General features: G+C 42.3%; 2 protein-coding genes across 2 annotated transcripts; one reads left to right on the top strand and one right to left on the bottom strand.

Annotated features, from left to right (window-relative positions):
* The first annotated feature begins 571 nt into the window (after window positions 1-571).
* Window positions 572-8,675, top strand: arg1 (arginase 1). The gene is made up of 8 exons (XM_026350535.1): window positions 572-746; window positions 862-934; window positions 3,908-4,082; window positions 5,391-5,550; window positions 5,622-5,716; window positions 6,008-6,112; window positions 6,238-6,374; window positions 7,228-8,675. The coding sequence occupies exons 1-8, from the start codon at window positions 612-614 to the stop codon at window positions 7,389-7,391; spliced, it is 1,044 nt and encodes a 347-aa protein (XP_026206320.1). The 5' UTR covers window positions 572-611; the 3' UTR covers window positions 7,392-8,675.
* On the bottom strand, window positions 8,275-16,276 carry p4ha1a (prolyl 4-hydroxylase, alpha polypeptide I a). Its single transcript, XM_026350534.1, is given in 15 exon segments — window positions 8,275-9,476; window positions 9,803-9,899; window positions 10,166-10,234; window positions 10,326-10,391; window positions 10,543-10,596; window positions 10,882-10,981; window positions 12,199-12,269; window positions 12,520-12,696; window positions 12,772-12,834; window positions 12,836-12,966; window positions 13,046-13,300; window positions 13,677-13,814; window positions 14,059-14,210; window positions 14,678-14,774; window positions 14,891-16,276. Coding segments are annotated over 15 exon segments (1,623 nt in total). The 5' UTR covers window positions 14,973-16,276; the 3' UTR covers window positions 8,275-9,405.
* Between the last annotated feature and the right edge of the window lie 554 nt (window positions 16,277-16,830).

Here is a 16,830-nt window from a genome sequence, read left to right as displayed (position 1 = left end):
CTGGTGTCGCTTCTTTGGAAGAAGGTGAATGTGTAACTGAAACTTGACGGCGTTCCCTCGGGGTGTCGTCACTTCCTGTCTCTCTGTTGTTTTAGTTTCCTTGTTTATAAAAAGTAATTTAACATCTGTCCAGTGGTTGAGCGCGGACACGTGTCCGTCCGGTGTTTCTGTGTCAGACGGATTCACAGAACAGTTGGTAAAGGACGGTGAAGTCCTGACTTTTACTGAATCCTTGACTTCAGCAGCTGTTTGAGGTGAAGCTGATTTAATTGAAACCTTTTATTGTATCGACATTTAATTAATGGAAACTAGAACATTAATGTGCAGCTCGTCTTGTTTGTTCTTTAATAGTATTTCAAAGAGTTAAAGTACTTAAAGTAGTAAAAGTACTCGTTACTGAGTATTGATCAGTTGTAATTGTAAACGGTCCTGAAGCTCAAGTGTCCCACTGACCCTGAACTCACCGTGTTATGTAAATTGGGAAATCCAACCTGTCTCTGCTGATGACGTCACGTGTCCTGCCGCCCACGGGCCGGGCGGTGACGTCACAGAGAGGTTTTAAGGAGACTCCGGTCAGCGCGCGTGTGTGTGTGCGCGCGGTGATAATCAGCATGAGGAGCGCGAGGACGCTGCAGCAGCAGCTCGCGGGGATCTTTTCCAGAAGGAGCCTTCATCTTCATCATCATCATCATCATCAGGAGCCGCGGTCGGCGGGAATCATCGGAGCACCTTTCTCCCGGGGACAGGTGAGGAGCACGCGGGGTGGGGGCGGCAGGGCCAGGTGGTGGTGGTGGTGGTGATGATGATGATGGTGATGATGATGCTCCTCTTCTTCTTCTTCTCCTCCTCGTGCCGCTGCAGCCCAGAGTCGGAGTGGACCGAGGACCGGACGTGATCCGAGCCGCGGGACTGGTTCACAGACTCCACGAGCAAGGTGCGCGTTAACCCCCCCCCCCCCCCCCCCCGGAACAGGTCGCAGTACTTGTACTTCACTGCAGTATTTCCAGTACACGCTGAACCGTCGGGACATAAAGGATTCCAGTACTTTAACCTACAGTACAGGTTAGAGCACGTTCTGCTGTAAACCGAGAACCGGGTCCCTTCAGGTTCAGGACTCGGTCCAGAGGAGGAAGCAGCTTCTTCTCGACCTGTGTCCCTGACAGGGACAGGATGGGTCTGTTCTCCTCCTGCTGCTGCTTCTGTCCAAATATGTCTGAGCAAATATTAAAAAGACAACAATCTGACTGATGTCTTCTTTAATTGAATTTAATTTAATTTAATAAATTTAAATTATATTCTTAAATTAAATTAAATTCTTAAATTAAATTAAATTAAATTCTTAAATTAAATTAAATTCTTAAATTAAATTAAATTCTTAAATTAAATTCTTAAATTAAATTAAATTCTTAAATTAAATTATATTAAATTCCAGCCGGACGTGTTTCTGCAGCTCTGCTCTTTAATTTCATCTCATCACTGGTTAAAACTGCTCTGGATTTTTAATGTGTTTAAAGTTTACATCATCAAACCCTCGAGTGATGACAGATTTAGTCGGTGGTTAAAAACAGAGACCGTGACGTTTCCTCTGAGACCTGAAGTCCGAGGGACAGAAGCTGCAGCTGAGTCAGTTTGGAACTGGGACACAACAGGATTAAAGTGAGTCTGAGTCATGCTGCACGCGCTCAGACCTCCAGCAGACGACACCTGAGAAGAGTTCACCTGTACATCACGAACAACTAATGACTTCAGAGCTGCTTTCCCTAGTTCACTGCAGAGGTTCCCAACATACAGGCTGAGACCCTCCAAAGGGTCGCCTGATAAATGAGAGCGGTCGTTAGATGATTAATAAAAGATCGAGACAAAGTTCTGGACGTTTCTCTGAACTTTCATGTGAACTGTGAATGTAACCAGGTTTCTAACAGTACAGTGGACGTCCAGGTCTAAATAAGTCACTAACGTCTGTGTCTTCAATCATGTTACTGTAAGTCGGAGGCGGAGGAGGAATCGGATCACTGATTTACAGTAGCCAGGTTACCACACTGTCTGGAAACAGGAATCTGTGCTGAAGAACTTAATGATTTCATGTCTGAGACAAAACCATTTAGTGTAAGAGGTCCCAGGTCAACGAGGTCAAAGAAACGCGGTTTAATCTTTAATAACGTTGGATTTTCTCAAAGTAACTGAGGCTAAACAAAAACCTAAAGCTCAACTGAAGGATGCAGAGTGGGACGAGGAGACGTGTCCTCGGGCGATTTCACAGCAGCAGCTTGTTCAGTCTGTTGAAACCTGTTTACTTTAAAACTGAAATGATTTCCAGCAGAACATTAATGTTCACACAGAGGCATTGTGGGAAAATCCACCTAATGTTGGGTGAAGAACGCAGCAAAGGTTCAACGAGAAAAGGTTCTGCTGATAACAAAGTCGAAGAGAAACCAGAAACATGTTAGACTTAGATTTTCTAACGTGAATAACTGTTCTGTAAAATGTTTCATGTCCCAATGTGAATAAATCTAATGAGAACATTTAGTTCTAATGGCAAAAAGTCAATATTTATAAAATGTTGTTGGTCTATAAGAACATTTAGTTCTAATTTAGTTCTAAAGTCAATATTTATAAAATGTTGTTGGTCTATAAGAACATTTAGTTCTAAAGTCAATATTTATAAAATGTTGTTGGTCTATAATTTTATAAATATTGACTTTAGAACTAAATTAGAACTAAATGTTAGTTCTAATTTAGTTCTAAAGTCAATATTTATAAAATGTTGTTGGTCTATAAGAACATTTAGTTCTAAAGTCAATATTTATAAAATGTTGATGGTCTATAAGAACATTTAGTTCTAAAGTCAATATTTATAAAATGTTGTTGGTCTATAAGAACATTTAGTTCTAAAGTCAATATTTATAAAATGTTGATGGTCTATAAGAACATTTAGTTCTAAAGTCAATATTTATAAAATGTTGATGGTCTATAAGAACATTTAGTTCTAAAGTCAATATTTATAAAATGTTGATGGTCTATAAGAACATTTAGTTCTAAAGTCAATATTTATAAAATGTTGTTGGTCTATAATTTTATAAATATTGACTTTAGAACTAAATTAGAACTAAATGTTAGTTCTAATTTAGTTCTAAAGTCAATATTTATAAAATGTTGTTGGTCTATAAGAACATTTAGTTCTAAAGTCAATATTTATAAAATGTTGTTGGTCTATAAGAACATTTAGTTCTAAAGTCAATATTTATAAAATGTTGTTGGTCTATAAGAACATTTAGTTCTAAAGTCAATATTTATAAAATGTTGTTGGTCTATAAGAACATTTAGTTCTAAAGTCAATATTTATAAAATGTTGTTGGTCTATAAGAACATTTAGTTCTAATTTAGTTCGACTTCAAAACCACTTAATAAAACCTTTAGTGTGATTAGAACAGTTAATTAATAAAGAGAAGGAAATGTTATGAAGCAAAAACATTTTGACATCTTGTAATGAACACGTTCTGTTCTAACGTTCTAATGTTCTAACGTTCTACTGTTCTAAAGTTCTAATGTTCTGATGTTCTGCTGTACTAACGTTCTAACATTCTGATGTTCTACTGTTATAACGTTCTACTGTTATAACGTTCTACTGTTCTGACGTTCTCCTGTTCTCAAGTTCTAACGTTGTAATGTTCCAACGTTCTACTGTTCCAATGTTGTAATGTTCTAACGTTCTGCTGTTCCAAAGTTCTGCTGTTCCAACGTTCTGCTGTTCCAATGTTGTAATGTTCCAACGTTCTGCTGTTCTAACGTTCTGCTGTTCTTACAGTCGAGTCCTCTTCTAACCAAGCGACATAAAAACGTGTTGGGTACTGTAAAGGTACCAACATCCTATGAGATGGTTTAACTGCTCCTCTCTGCTTGTGTGCAGGCTGTGCAGTGAAGGATTATGGGAACCTGACGTTCGAGGAGGTCGTCGTCGACGAGCCCGTGGGGGCCGTGAAATGTGTGCGTGCGGTGGGCAGCGCCAACCAGAGGCTGTCGGAGGCGGTGCAGAACGTGAAGAGAGACGGACACACGTCAGTGCTGCTGGGGGGGGACCACAGGTCCGTTTGTAGGTTCCATTTAGTCCTTTAGAAGAAGCTTTAATTATCCACTTACAGAGGGAGGCAGTGAGTCTGAGGAGGTCCTGAGGACCCCTTCAGGAGCTGGGCTACAGCTGGGATTCGAACCCCAGTGGGGATTCTACCACTACACTAACCAGCCGCTTTCCAGTTTGTATTGGAAGTAGAAGTACTGCATTACAGTTGTACTACGAATCAGAATATACTCGGAGTACCAAAAGATGACGACTCCTGAACTTTAACATTATGATGATCAGAGACCGGAACCAGAATCACAAGTGGTCAAACGTCCACACGTCTGAATCCGCTTCAGTGTTTAAATAGCTGAACAGCTGGAGAATCGTTGACTCGGAATCACAACAGAAGATTCACAGTTTGTCAATCATCCACCCAGAGGACAGATGATGAAGTCGGCATAACCTCGTCCCTCAGGATTAAATACACAACGGGACAGGTCGAGTTCACACTGAGAATAAAAATAGATCCGATAGCAGCTTTTTACTGGTCGTCTGAAGAGATACAGAGCAGGAACATTCAGCCTCCTCCTTTCTTCCTCTTGTCTTAATAAACGAGTTAAATAATAATAATAAACGAGTTAAATAATAATAATAAACGAGTTAAATAATAATAATAAACGAGTTAAATAATAATAAACGAGTTAAATAATAATAATAAACGAGTTAAATAATAATAATAAACGAGTTAAATAATAATAATAAACGAGTTTAATAATAATAAACGAGTTTAATAATAATAGAGTTTAATAATAATAAACGAGTTAAATAATAATAATAATAAACGAGTTTAATAATAATAAACAAGTTTAATAATAATAAACGAGTTTAATCATAATAAACGAGTTTAATAATAAACGAGTTAAATAATGAGTTTTACTTCAGCGTTCAATAAACTCATCCTTCATCTCCTTCAGTAGCAAACTGACATGAACGTTCAAACGAGCTTCATTTCATATCTTATGTCACTTCACACATTTTATTAAGAGAAAAACAAGAAAACAACGTTAGAGAAAAAAACATCATCGTACAAATGAAAGTGTTTCAACGATTTATTCGATGTGTTCATTCATTTTATTATTTTTATGGTGTTGTTACTGTTCTAAATCATTTCATACTCATTTTAAAGGATTATTTGAATACTGATCCTTTATATTTTCTCACAGTTCAGTCTCATCAGATCTTGACGGTGATAAAGATGTGAGCTGATATTAAACATCTGAGACCAGTTTGAGTGACGCTGAATGTTTCCTCGATGTCTTTGTGTCGTCCTCAGCCTGGCGATCGGCTCCATCCACGGTCACTCGGCAGCGGTCGGGGACTTGAGCGTGGTCTGGGTCGACGCTCACGCCGACATCAACACGCCGCTGACCTCGCCCACAGGAAACATCCACGGACAGCCCATGTCCTACCTGCTCCATGAGCTGCAGTCTAAGGTGAGCTCTGTTACTGAGAACCTGGCAGAACGAGATCACCTCGTTTAACCTTGTTGTCTTTGTGTCGCCAGATTCCCGTCTTACCAAACTTCACCTGGATCAAACCGTGTGTTTCAGCCAAAGACCTCGTCTACATCGGACTGAGAGACGTGGATCCAGAAGAGCAGTAAGTTTCTGACGTCCATCCACATTTAAATCCAACTTCAGGGCCTCGAGGGCCACTGTCCGGTCCCACCCACTGATCCTGGATCAGGTGTGTTCAGTCAATCAGGTCAACAAGCAGCACTGTGGACGCCCCTGTTCTGTTTGACCACATTCAACATCACAGGGTTGATTTTTCTTTTTACTTCTGTGAAGTGTGTTCGTTCAGGACGACGACATCAGGCCTTCCAACGTTGTTCAGATCACATCTCCTCCAGTTGAACGTCGTAACTTCAAGCGATTCTGTTCTTTTCAGTTACATCCTGAAGCTGCTCGGTGTGAAGGTGTTTTCCATGTCAGCTGTGGATCAGCTGGGTGTAGCCAGAGTGATGGAGGAGACGTGCGACTACCTGTCTGCGAGGTGACTGTCACTCACTGATCATCAACACTACAGACAGTAAAATCATCTCACTACACTCGTGTATGATCCAGTCACAGCTTCACTTCGACTGTTAATTGGTAATATTGGTCGTGTATTATTGTTAGAGTGAAGAAACCGATTCACCTGAGCTTCGACATCGATGCCATTGACCCCTCTATCACACCAGCAACGGGGACGCCTGTAGTCGGGGGGCTCACCTACCGAGAGGGAGTCTACATCACTGAACACCTGTGTCAGACAGGTAGGACACAGACCCTGAGTCTGTTTGAAAGTCACAGAGCTAAAGACTCAAAACAGCGTGAAGACGCAAACAGAACATGAAGAGTTAAAAAAAACACTAACAGAAGCTGGACGACCTCAACGAACAGACGATCAAAGGGAGTCGCCCTTTCCTTTTACCTGGTACCTCGTAGTTTAAGGTGGTAATAACTCAGATATACTGTGTGTGGGGAACTAGTTCATACAAACACCTTCTATTAATGATCAGCTGAAGTTGATACCTGTATTTACACAACATGGAGGATTTACTGAACCATCAGTGTGATTAAACTGAGCTAATAATAATTTAATAAGTACTTATTAAAGTTGATAAAGTGAAAAAAACTCCACTATTACCAGGTTTTCTAATATTTAGCAGGTACAGTGGTGAGAAAAAGTATGTGAACCTGACCTGTCAAAACAATCAAACACTGTCAGAGACTCAAATGAACTTGACCACAAAGAGACAATGACCAAAAGACTAAAAATACCTCGAAGACACAAAATAAGCTCCCAGACAAAGCTCTAGTGGAGCCAAAGCAGCTAAAGAGAAGATCTGACCAATTGAAAACGACTTCAAACAGACTAAAAATACTCCCAAAAAGATTCAAACTGAACAAACACAAACTACCACACAGCCAGTCTGAAAGCTCTCAGTGCCACTTGGAATGACCTCAGACTCAAAACCAGACAGAGGGAGAAATAAAAACTACTGCAAACCACCTCAACATCCCACCAGGACTAGTTTTACAGTATTGGTGTCTGTTGGAGTCGGGTGGGGGTTTGGGTTTGTTCTCACGTCTAAATGTACCTTCACACCTGTGCCCCCCCTGCAGGTCTCCTGTCTGCGGTGGACATGGTGGAGGTGAATCCTCTGAGGGGTCAGACGGAGCAGGAAGTCCAGTCCACAGTCCACACCGCCGTGGACCTGCTGCTCGGCTGTTTCGGACGTCGTCGTGAGGGAAACCACTCTTCAGATTACATCCTTCCAGAGCCCTGACAGGAACAACCCCGAGGACTCCGACCGCACCGACAGACACCTGAACGTCTCCGATCAGCACAGTTTAACATCAGAACACAGATGATTCCGTAGCCAGTGGACCTCACGCTGCTTTGAGCCAAAGACCTGATGTTGTAGCACTAGTTCACTTTTAATGAGCACAATGCACAAATATTATTTATTGATTTAAGTGTATCACGTATTTTTAGATCAATTATTCAGTTTAATCCTAAAACAGTGTCTCTGGTTTGTTATAATAGTCGTTAAAGTAAAGGTGACATGTGGTCGACGTTCTGTTAGATCGGCAGTTCTAACACAACGTCAGAAATCACATTTTGAAATCTGCTCCAACCAAATACAGGACATCAGAAACCTTTCATTAGTCTTAGTTGAATGTGGAATCTACAGTATGAATCATGACTAACACCTGAGCTGAGGTGGGTGAACAGGGTTTAGTGAAGGAGACGACATCATGTTCAGCACTTTCTCTGAATTATCACTCAAAGCCACAGTTACTGAACATTAACTCAGGTTCAAACAGCTCGTTCAAAAAAGCGAATGAGAAAACAGACTCACCACAGAGGTCATTAAGCCACGGTCCTGGAGCTGAACCCAAAGAGTATGACTGTCTTCAGCAGCACATGGAGGCTCCCAGGGGGTCGTGGAACAAGTCGTATCACGACGACTCGGGTCAGATAACAGATCTAGTTTAGTCAAGTCTTACTGACACAGGACACAGAGGTGGGTCGAGTTAACTTGAGTCAGGTTGAACTGACAAATAAGACTGAGATGATGCATCAACACTGTCCAGGTAGAAACAACACAGTTGATTTAAATATACTGAGTAACAGCTTTTAACCAAGAATAAAAAATAAAGCAGAGCTGCTGTTTAGAAGTGATTTATTCTGTCAGAGACAGACTTCACATCATCTTACAGAGCATCACTCATAACACACTCATCCCAGTACATGAAGGGGATCGAACGTATTTAACACTTCTTAAAGAAAAGTGGCTCCAACGTGTGGTACAGCAGTGACACAGGTCTGAGGTCTGAAGGTGTGACGCAGGGGAACAGCTGCATGTGTCCGAGTGTTGCGATAAAACTAACTAGTGCATCAGGAAGGTGAACAGAGGAGCTGGGGTGTGGGGGGGTGGGGGTAGTGCATAGCTGGCCTCACTGACCGTCCACGTGTCCCTAACGTCCACAGTTGGACTTATTGCACAAACTCTCTGAATTATTATTAGTCATACATTAATTAATATTAAAGAAGTACTGAAAATCTTTACTGGAGTGTAAGAAAGTGTTTTTATTGTTTTTTCAAGAATAAACACTTTTTATTATTTTATACTAAATTATAAAGTTCAGCCTGTGATTTAAAAATGGAAATGAATTAATATTATTAATAATTAATGTTGCATTATCTGGAATTGCATTGAAGGCATCCCTGAATATCAGAATAATCACAAAACAAATGGATAAAAGTAAAATACAGAAATACCTAATAAGAATAAATCAGATATTAAAATCCATTAAAGTTCTATAACTCACAACATGAGGACAGGTTAAAGTTTCCCACGCATTATCTACGTAGTTTAAGGAGTTTCTTAGGATGAAGAGTTTGCATTTTTCTTTGTATCAGTTCAATTTCAAAAATAGTTTTGTTCATTTTAATTGTGAATTTATAAAGGTCGACCTGATCAACTTCCCCAGATCATAACTTTAATCACCTGAATACTGAGACTCATTGAAACAACCTCCACGTGCAGATTCTTTACATAAACTTCCTTCATTCTATTGTTTAGTGGGTGAATCTTAGTGTTTAACTTGAACTTTCTGGATGATCGCGGTTGGAGAATTGTTATTTTAAGGTTATTTATAGATGTTGGAAACTTGATTATCAGCTTTTAAACAGATCTAACTCCCCCACAGATACCGAGGCTCACTCACGCTGCTGAGATGAAACATGAATGTTTCCAACGGCTGAGGAAGAGGAGCAGGTGGAAGAGTTGGCGGTCAGTCTGTGTCCTGGAGGCCACAGCGCCTCCTGAACTCCTGCCCTCGTTCATGAATCCACTTGTTAGAAACTGTGGAGGGATCCAAAGGTTAGGTCAGGTCATCACAGATCAATCTACTTCAAACATATAGAAACCAGACGTTGTCAGGTTTTCACTGGAATCACAAAACTCAAATAAAGGACATTTGACTAGAACGACATGTTCATCTAAACTCCACGACTCGGTCCGACTTCTCATCTTAAACTGGTTTTCGAGGTCAAAACTGAATTACAGGTGGAGGTGGAGGTGGTGGTGGTGGAGACCTGGGACAACGCAACGCTGACATACTAGTTCTTTACATTAGCTTAATTTCAAGTCAGGGTCAGAGTTCCCGTGTTCTCGTGTTGTGAACTCACCCCACTTGTTTCCGACCAGAACGGGACAGGCAGCGTGTCTGGTCCGGTAGTCACCCTCTCCACTAGGGTGCAGATTGTACCAGAACACCGCCGTCCCCTGGAGACACACAATCATTAGCTGTTGGCAGCTCGTTCAGTGGCAGTTACAGTATTTACGGGCTGTGATCACACTGATCACAGTGAATTTACTAATAAACTAAAATGTAAATGTAGGTGAGCACACAGAGCCAGATTACAGATTACAGATTACAGACACGGACCAGGTCAATGATAACGTCTGTTTTTTATAGTATCCACTACTAACGTGACGTCTACTACAGGTTATAAATGGAGAAAACAGCCAATAGACACATGCATCAGCACCTTTTTGGGTTGGACAGCAGCTCCTACATCAGTAAAGACTGTGGCGCCCCCTGCCTGCACGTCACTCATCTGCAGTGTGGAGGAGAAAACTGTTAATGCACACCGAGTCTGAGCTTCTGCAGTTTAATAATGTCTAAAATAAAGTGATAATGTTACTGACGTAAAGCAGCCAGGTGGCGATTCTGTTTCCTGTCCCCAGCTCTTCGAAAGCGTCAGGTTCGTCTTTCTGCAAAATTCACAACAAGCTTCTGATTGGCTGAGCTCACCTGAACCAGGTAATCGGCAGGAAACAAGCAGGACAGCAGAGCTCAGGGAGGACTGGTCTAAACCTCTGCTTACAGCTGCACAATGAGCTTATAGACCGAAAGTTTCTTTACCCTTCCAAAGTCGAAATGAGGTTCGTACTGTCCTCCGACACCGTAGTTCGCCACCTGCAGCAGCACAGATGAGGTGAATTCATTTCTAACAAACAGAACACATCACTAGGACTAAAGACTAAAGACTGACTGTTAATGCACATTAAGTTTTCTACCTCTGACCTGATTTGTGAGAGGACCAGTTATTTATAGAAATGTTTACCCTGATAAACAAACTTATTAAACTGTGCAGATAATTCATAAAGGACATACTTAAGATTATCCTTCCACTCTGCGAGTGAGCATGAATGAATAACAGCTTTATCAATCCAGTCAGTGATGAAACCAGGTGACTGTTACCTGCAGGTCCTCAGCTGTGGTGACGTCCAGACCGGTGACGTCCTCGATCCTCTGGTTGATCGTGTCAACCACCGGGTGTTCGAAAGCTCCGAGCCAGGCGCTGAGAGGAAACAGGGGGCGATAATGTAAATGTCTGCACCATCACAGACAACACAGTAAAGTTACTGAGGAGTTAGTGAGAAGAGCAGGACGAGCAGAGGAAACAATGAGGAAAAGAAGAGATGCTAATAGAAAATGTTGGAAATCTCTCTCAGGGGTGTGAGACAGACTTTCTGTGTCACTTGATTAAAGTCATTTAAACTGCTTCAGTCTAAGATGGTTCCTTCTTCTTACAGTGACATGATCGTTACGTGAGTCGGTACTAAACTAAACAAAGCTGCAGCAGCAGGGCGACGCTGCCGTCCAGCTCTTACCTCTTGGAGACTCTGTAATGGGCCGTAGTCAGTTTGCCTGTCTGAGGGTCATGCACCGTGGCACGTCTGAGCTAGCTCACCAATCACATTATATTCCACAGACAGAGAGAAGAGAGAGAGAGACAGAGGCAGGTCACTAGCTGACACTGAGCTCCACAGTCAGGGAGGCAGCAGGAGACTCCAGCTCTCCTTTGACTCACACTGAATCCAGACAGTTTAGAGAATTTACCTCAAAATACATAAATACATGGTCAAACTAAGTGCAGGGCTCCAAACACACTTTTCTGACCACATAAGGTCAACTGCATCGTGGTGTTCCAAGTAGATTTTACAGCCCCTGGGATCCTGTGCAGTTTGGGTCTACCCCTCCTACACGTGCCTGGAGCCTTGTTGAGATGTTGCAGCTTTGTGATCACGTTGGCTCATGACAAGACAAATCTGCAGCAGATGTTTAGCTGCCTGACGTGTCTGAATCTGCTGCTGCCTCCACGACAAAGTCAAAGAGACAAAGAGACTCAAAACTTTCATCCTTGACTCTGAGTCCTCCCCCCGTACAGAAAAAAAAACCAAAAGGCTTATTCTTAGCAAGAGCAGCGAGGCAGGAATCGTACTTCACCCACTTCACACAGGGCCAGGTTCCTGGATCTTTAATATCCGAGTCTCTGAGATTCTCTTCTAACAAACTAAACTGGAAAACGTTCTGGTTTATTCACATAAAATAAGTAATTTGACCTAAATTTACGCATTTTCTCTGAATTCATTAGGCTGCAGACTTGCGGCAGTTTTTAGTTCCTGCTCTTGCCAGGACACAGAGGGGGGAGGAGGATGCAGAGAGGAGAGTGAGCAGGAGGGTGAGACCTGCTGCCTCCCCCGCTCACGCCCCTCCTGCTCAGACAGCTCTTACCTCTTACTGATGCGGTAGTGGGCCGTCTCCAGTGCACCGGTTATGGGGTTGGAGATGGTGGCTCGACGCAGCTGTGGAGCCAATCGGCCGACAGTTACAGGGAGACACACACGACTCCCTGACGCAACCAAACTCATTCTAACACTGGCCTACAGTCTGTTAGAGTCTGTTTCAGACATGAGATAAAGTCTGAATGTTGATGAAAATGCGTTCAACTGTCTCGGAGTCTCTGGTGTTTGTAGATCTGCCGTTAAATGGAAAATAAAGTCCACAGGAAACTTTAGCAGGCTCTTTACTGACTGAGCTGATGTGAGGACTCACCCTGGGTTTAGCCAGCTCTTTGACTCTCTCCATCTCTTTCTCCGTCACGATGTCGTGGTATCTGACAATCCGGGGCCGATCCCACTCGTCTTCCTCCTTCACTGGGCCGATCACGTACCTCGGGTGGTGGTTGTTGTCATAGTAACGGCAGAAGAGGCGGCTCTGCCTGCGAGGAGTCTGACAGAAAACAAACAACAGTCAAAATGTCGAACAGATTAGCAGTACGTGTGTTTGTGTTGGGTCGCTTCTCACCATCCTGATGCCAACGCCGCGACACAGCTTCTCATACGTCTTTCTCTCTGGCAGGTAATCGTCAACTTTGACCTCGAGTCTCCCTTCGCTGTCTCCCCTCAGCCTGCCCCTCCTCTTTGTGCTCCACCTTCTTCTGTTTGGCCAGCTGATACTCAAAGTACTTCAGGTTCCCGTTGGCTCGCTGGTGGGTCGGGTCTAAACACACAACAACTTAATCCAGATCACAGAGACATAAAGGTACTGAAGGTCTGGGCTTGATGGGGAAGTTACTGACCGAGCTCCAACAGTCTCTTGGTGAACTGCAGCGCCCTCTCCAGCTCCCCCTGCTGGTAGACCGAGTAGCTCAGGTAGTCCAAGATGGTGACAGGGTCCACGGTGCTGGACGTCTCTCCTTGATCCAGCTGATTCAGGGCCTGAACCATCCACAGCTCAGTGTGGTAGTAGTCTGCCTCCAGGTACGCCACCTTCCCGAGGTCAAAGCAGTCGTCCACAGCCAGAGTTGTCTGCTGTGAGTCAGCAGAGGAGGCACCTAAAGCGAGAGAGGATCTTTTTTTTTTTTTTTTTTTTTTAAATTCAGAAACATCAAACTTTCTCTTCTGTTAGTTCCTCTCACCATATATTTTATAAATTATAAAGTTTTTGAATGTAAAGTCTTGATCTGCAGAATCAAACCTTAAACTGCTCAGAAAAAAGATTTCAACCGCTAAGCTGTTTTCAAACCTACAGCTAGTTTGCTCTGGGTCCAAATCAGTGGATTTTAAACCCGCCACATGAGAACGTTCTCACCCACTCGTAGGTTAAATAGATCTGAGGTAGGAGAAGGTAAACACAGGAAGAAGATCCTGTTCAGGACTGGTGAAAAAACTTTATATTTTAAGTGCATGCTTGGAGCAGGCGGTGCTGACCTGGCAGTTGTCCGCTGGAGATGGTGTTGGTGTCCAGCTGGTAGGTGTCCTGGAGCCTCATCAGAGCCTTGGCAGCACCTGTCTGGTCATCATCGTTGGGGAAGTACTGTCTCTGGATGGTCAGGTTGGAGATGAACACTGAAAAACCACACGTCAAGTTAGCAGCTGCAGTTTTACTGAAAATGACTTCTGTTGTATGAACTGATTTAACCAAGTTTAGTCCTAAACAGAAGCAGCAACTAATCGTTCTGATTAAGTTGTCAGAACTTTGTTCTCTACAAACAACTACATCTAACACATGTCCTTTCTTCTGAGAAGGGGTCACTGCCACTGTGACACAGGTCTAGATAAATAAAATGTGATTTGATATAGAAAGACAAACCGTCAGACATGTCAGTGAGCACCAGGTTCTCCAGCTCCCCCCACTCTGTGTTGAGTCTCTTCATAAGTTTGAAGGCGTTCACCGGGTGTCCCAGGAATCCTTCTGGGTCCTGAGTGGCAGCAGCAGAGAGGACGTCCAGTTTGTCCGCCCACCTGTACACACCAACACTCGTTTGTTCTATCATTGTGAGGACACTCGTTGGCATAATGCATCCCCTGGTCCCCCAAAATAACCTTAAGTCCCACAGCTTAATGTTTTTTTTAATCAATCTGAATCCAGATCTGGGTGAAAATCACTGTTATAATGTCTCTTTATGCAACAGTTCCTCTGTGTTTTATATGAGGAGCTGTGATTTCTTATGAACCAAACTGTTGATTTAATCACAATCAAATCAGCTGCATCTTCTCTGTTATTAAAAAAACAAAAATTTTAATGAGGTACATGGCATGTGTACTTCTTCTTGGTGGAGCAGTTTCTTCATGCACAACAGGATGAAACACACAGTTCTGTGTCATTGAGTCTTTGAACCATCTCTGCTCAGTTAGATAACCCCCAGAGCTCTGCTGCACTTCAGCAAGTTCGGGGGGAGGCGGTTGATAAATACGAGCTGGTCCCTTACTTTTTGATCTGCTCCAGTTTGTCCTCCTCTGCCCTGATGTAGTCCTTCAGAGAGGTGACCAGGTCTTTCTCTGTGAACAGCAGGTCGGTCATTTGACCTGAGAAAACACACAAATCCCAACAATCACAAGTCGCACAGCGTTAGTTTTACAAACCAACAACTCGTTTTGTGTGAAGCTTTGAATCATAGGAGGAAAAACAAAACCTGACTCACCGATGGAGGTGAAGAAGTCATTGTGAGCAGAGGAGGACATGAAGAGCAGACAGTGGATCAGCAGCCACCAACAAACAGCCATTCTGCCTCAGCACTGAGAAACCAGATAAACACAGCAGCACAATCTACTGATGTATAGAAGAGAAAAATCACTGCATCACTGTCCATCAACTTTTACACAACGTGTCAGTGCTCAGGGACATTTTTAACACACAAATGAAAAAATAAATCAAGTCAGAAATGATGATTTTTATCATTTTCAGGAGTCACCATAACCCAGGAAATGTGTGGTAATAAAATTCATCATCAACTGTTTTTTCCAGTAAAAAATAAAACAAATTTATCATTAATAATTAGAAACGTTCATTACTTTTGAAAACACAGTGACTTACTAACTTCCCATTTCTCTCTACTGATATTGTATAAATAAATGGACCTTAAACATCTATGACATGCTGACATATATCTCCAGATCTCTTTATTCTTTAGTTTGTATAACGTTTGATTTGTTATTCAACGACAGGATAAACTAAAACTTGTCCTTTATTTTTCTCCTGTTTGCAGATTATTAAACTAAACACTGACATTAACGCTGGAGTTTCCAGATTAACGACCTCTGTCACAGCACATGAACTGTTTGAGCTGCAGTTCGTCCAATTTTACCAACAGACACACGACAGAGCAGGTTTGTTACCGGGTTTATTCCGGACAGAGCTGTGTAAACTGGAAATGTCCCGTCGGTGTCAAGAAAAGAGAACAAACCGAGTCCAGATCCTCAGTTTGTAGCTGCAGAGTCGAGCTAAGAGCTAGCAGCTAGCAGCTAACAGCTGCAGAACAACAACAACAACAACAACTTCTTCTTCTTCTTCTTCTGCTGCTTCCTCTTCTTCTTCTTCTTTGAATTTTATTGGCAGCTTACAGGTGCTTTACCGCCACCTATCGGTCCCTTCGTGGAACAGCAGACACACAGTGTCCTGTCCTGTTATGGTGGATTTTTAGAGACAGAGACAAATATGAACTGAACATGGTTTTAATGAGCAACAAATCCACTCACTGATTCAACAGAAGAACCTAATAGAGGGGACATGAGGGTTTTTTTAACGTCCATAGTTCTGAGCTGAAATCAGGTTCTGGATCCACAGATGTCAGATTTCTGCATAGGTGCTCCTCATTGCTGGTTTTAGTCTTTAGAGGGTTTCAGCATCATTCTGTGTCTTTTTAATACTTACTGATCATCATTATATCACTCTGTTTTCCTTTTATCAGAGCTGCGGTTTTATTCTAATACAATATGCTGAGAACAGTAATCTAATGTTGCTTTAAACCCGTCAAACTGCTCATTCAGATAACAACATATGAAAAGCAACTACATATATATATACACTATACAAAGTCCACGAGTGTTCCTGAGTCCTGTGGCCAATGTTAAGAACCTCAGTCCTTTTAAATCCTTTACACTGCCACCACAGTGAGTAAACAGCACAGACACACTCACAGTGGGTAGAATTTATTGTAAAGCTGCATCTTCTTAAACATTGATAAACGGTGTAAAACAGAGTCTTTGGTGCAGGTGACACTCAGGAAAAATATAACGTCACTTTACACTGAAAACAGATCGTATCAAACAGTGAGATTTACAGTACGTACAAATATTGTACACAAACTGCAGCTGTCAGTGTGTCTGAGAAACCCGATTTCATCAGATAGTTTAGAGTGAAAACAGCCGTGAAGGATTTAGATGTTGTCAGGTTTCAGTACAATGTGCAAAAAGTACAGTGTGCAAAGTGCTTCTATGTACAAGTGTGTGTGTGTGTGTGTGTGTGTGTGTATTCTGTAGAAAAGCTGCACGATACTGAGCACAAGTCACTGTGTAGGAGGCTGTAAAGGACAATTCCACCTGTAGTAAGTTTTACATGAACAAGAAGAACGTGTGTTACTGC

Source organism: Anabas testudineus, chromosome 19 (assembly GCF_900324465.2).
Source record: "Anabas testudineus chromosome 19, fAnaTes1.2, whole genome shotgun sequence".
Lineage (NCBI taxonomy): Eukaryota > Metazoa > Chordata > Actinopteri > Anabantiformes > Anabantidae > Anabas > Anabas testudineus.
Note: the sequence above shows the minus strand (reverse complement) of the source record. Positions and strands in the feature narration are given on the sequence as shown.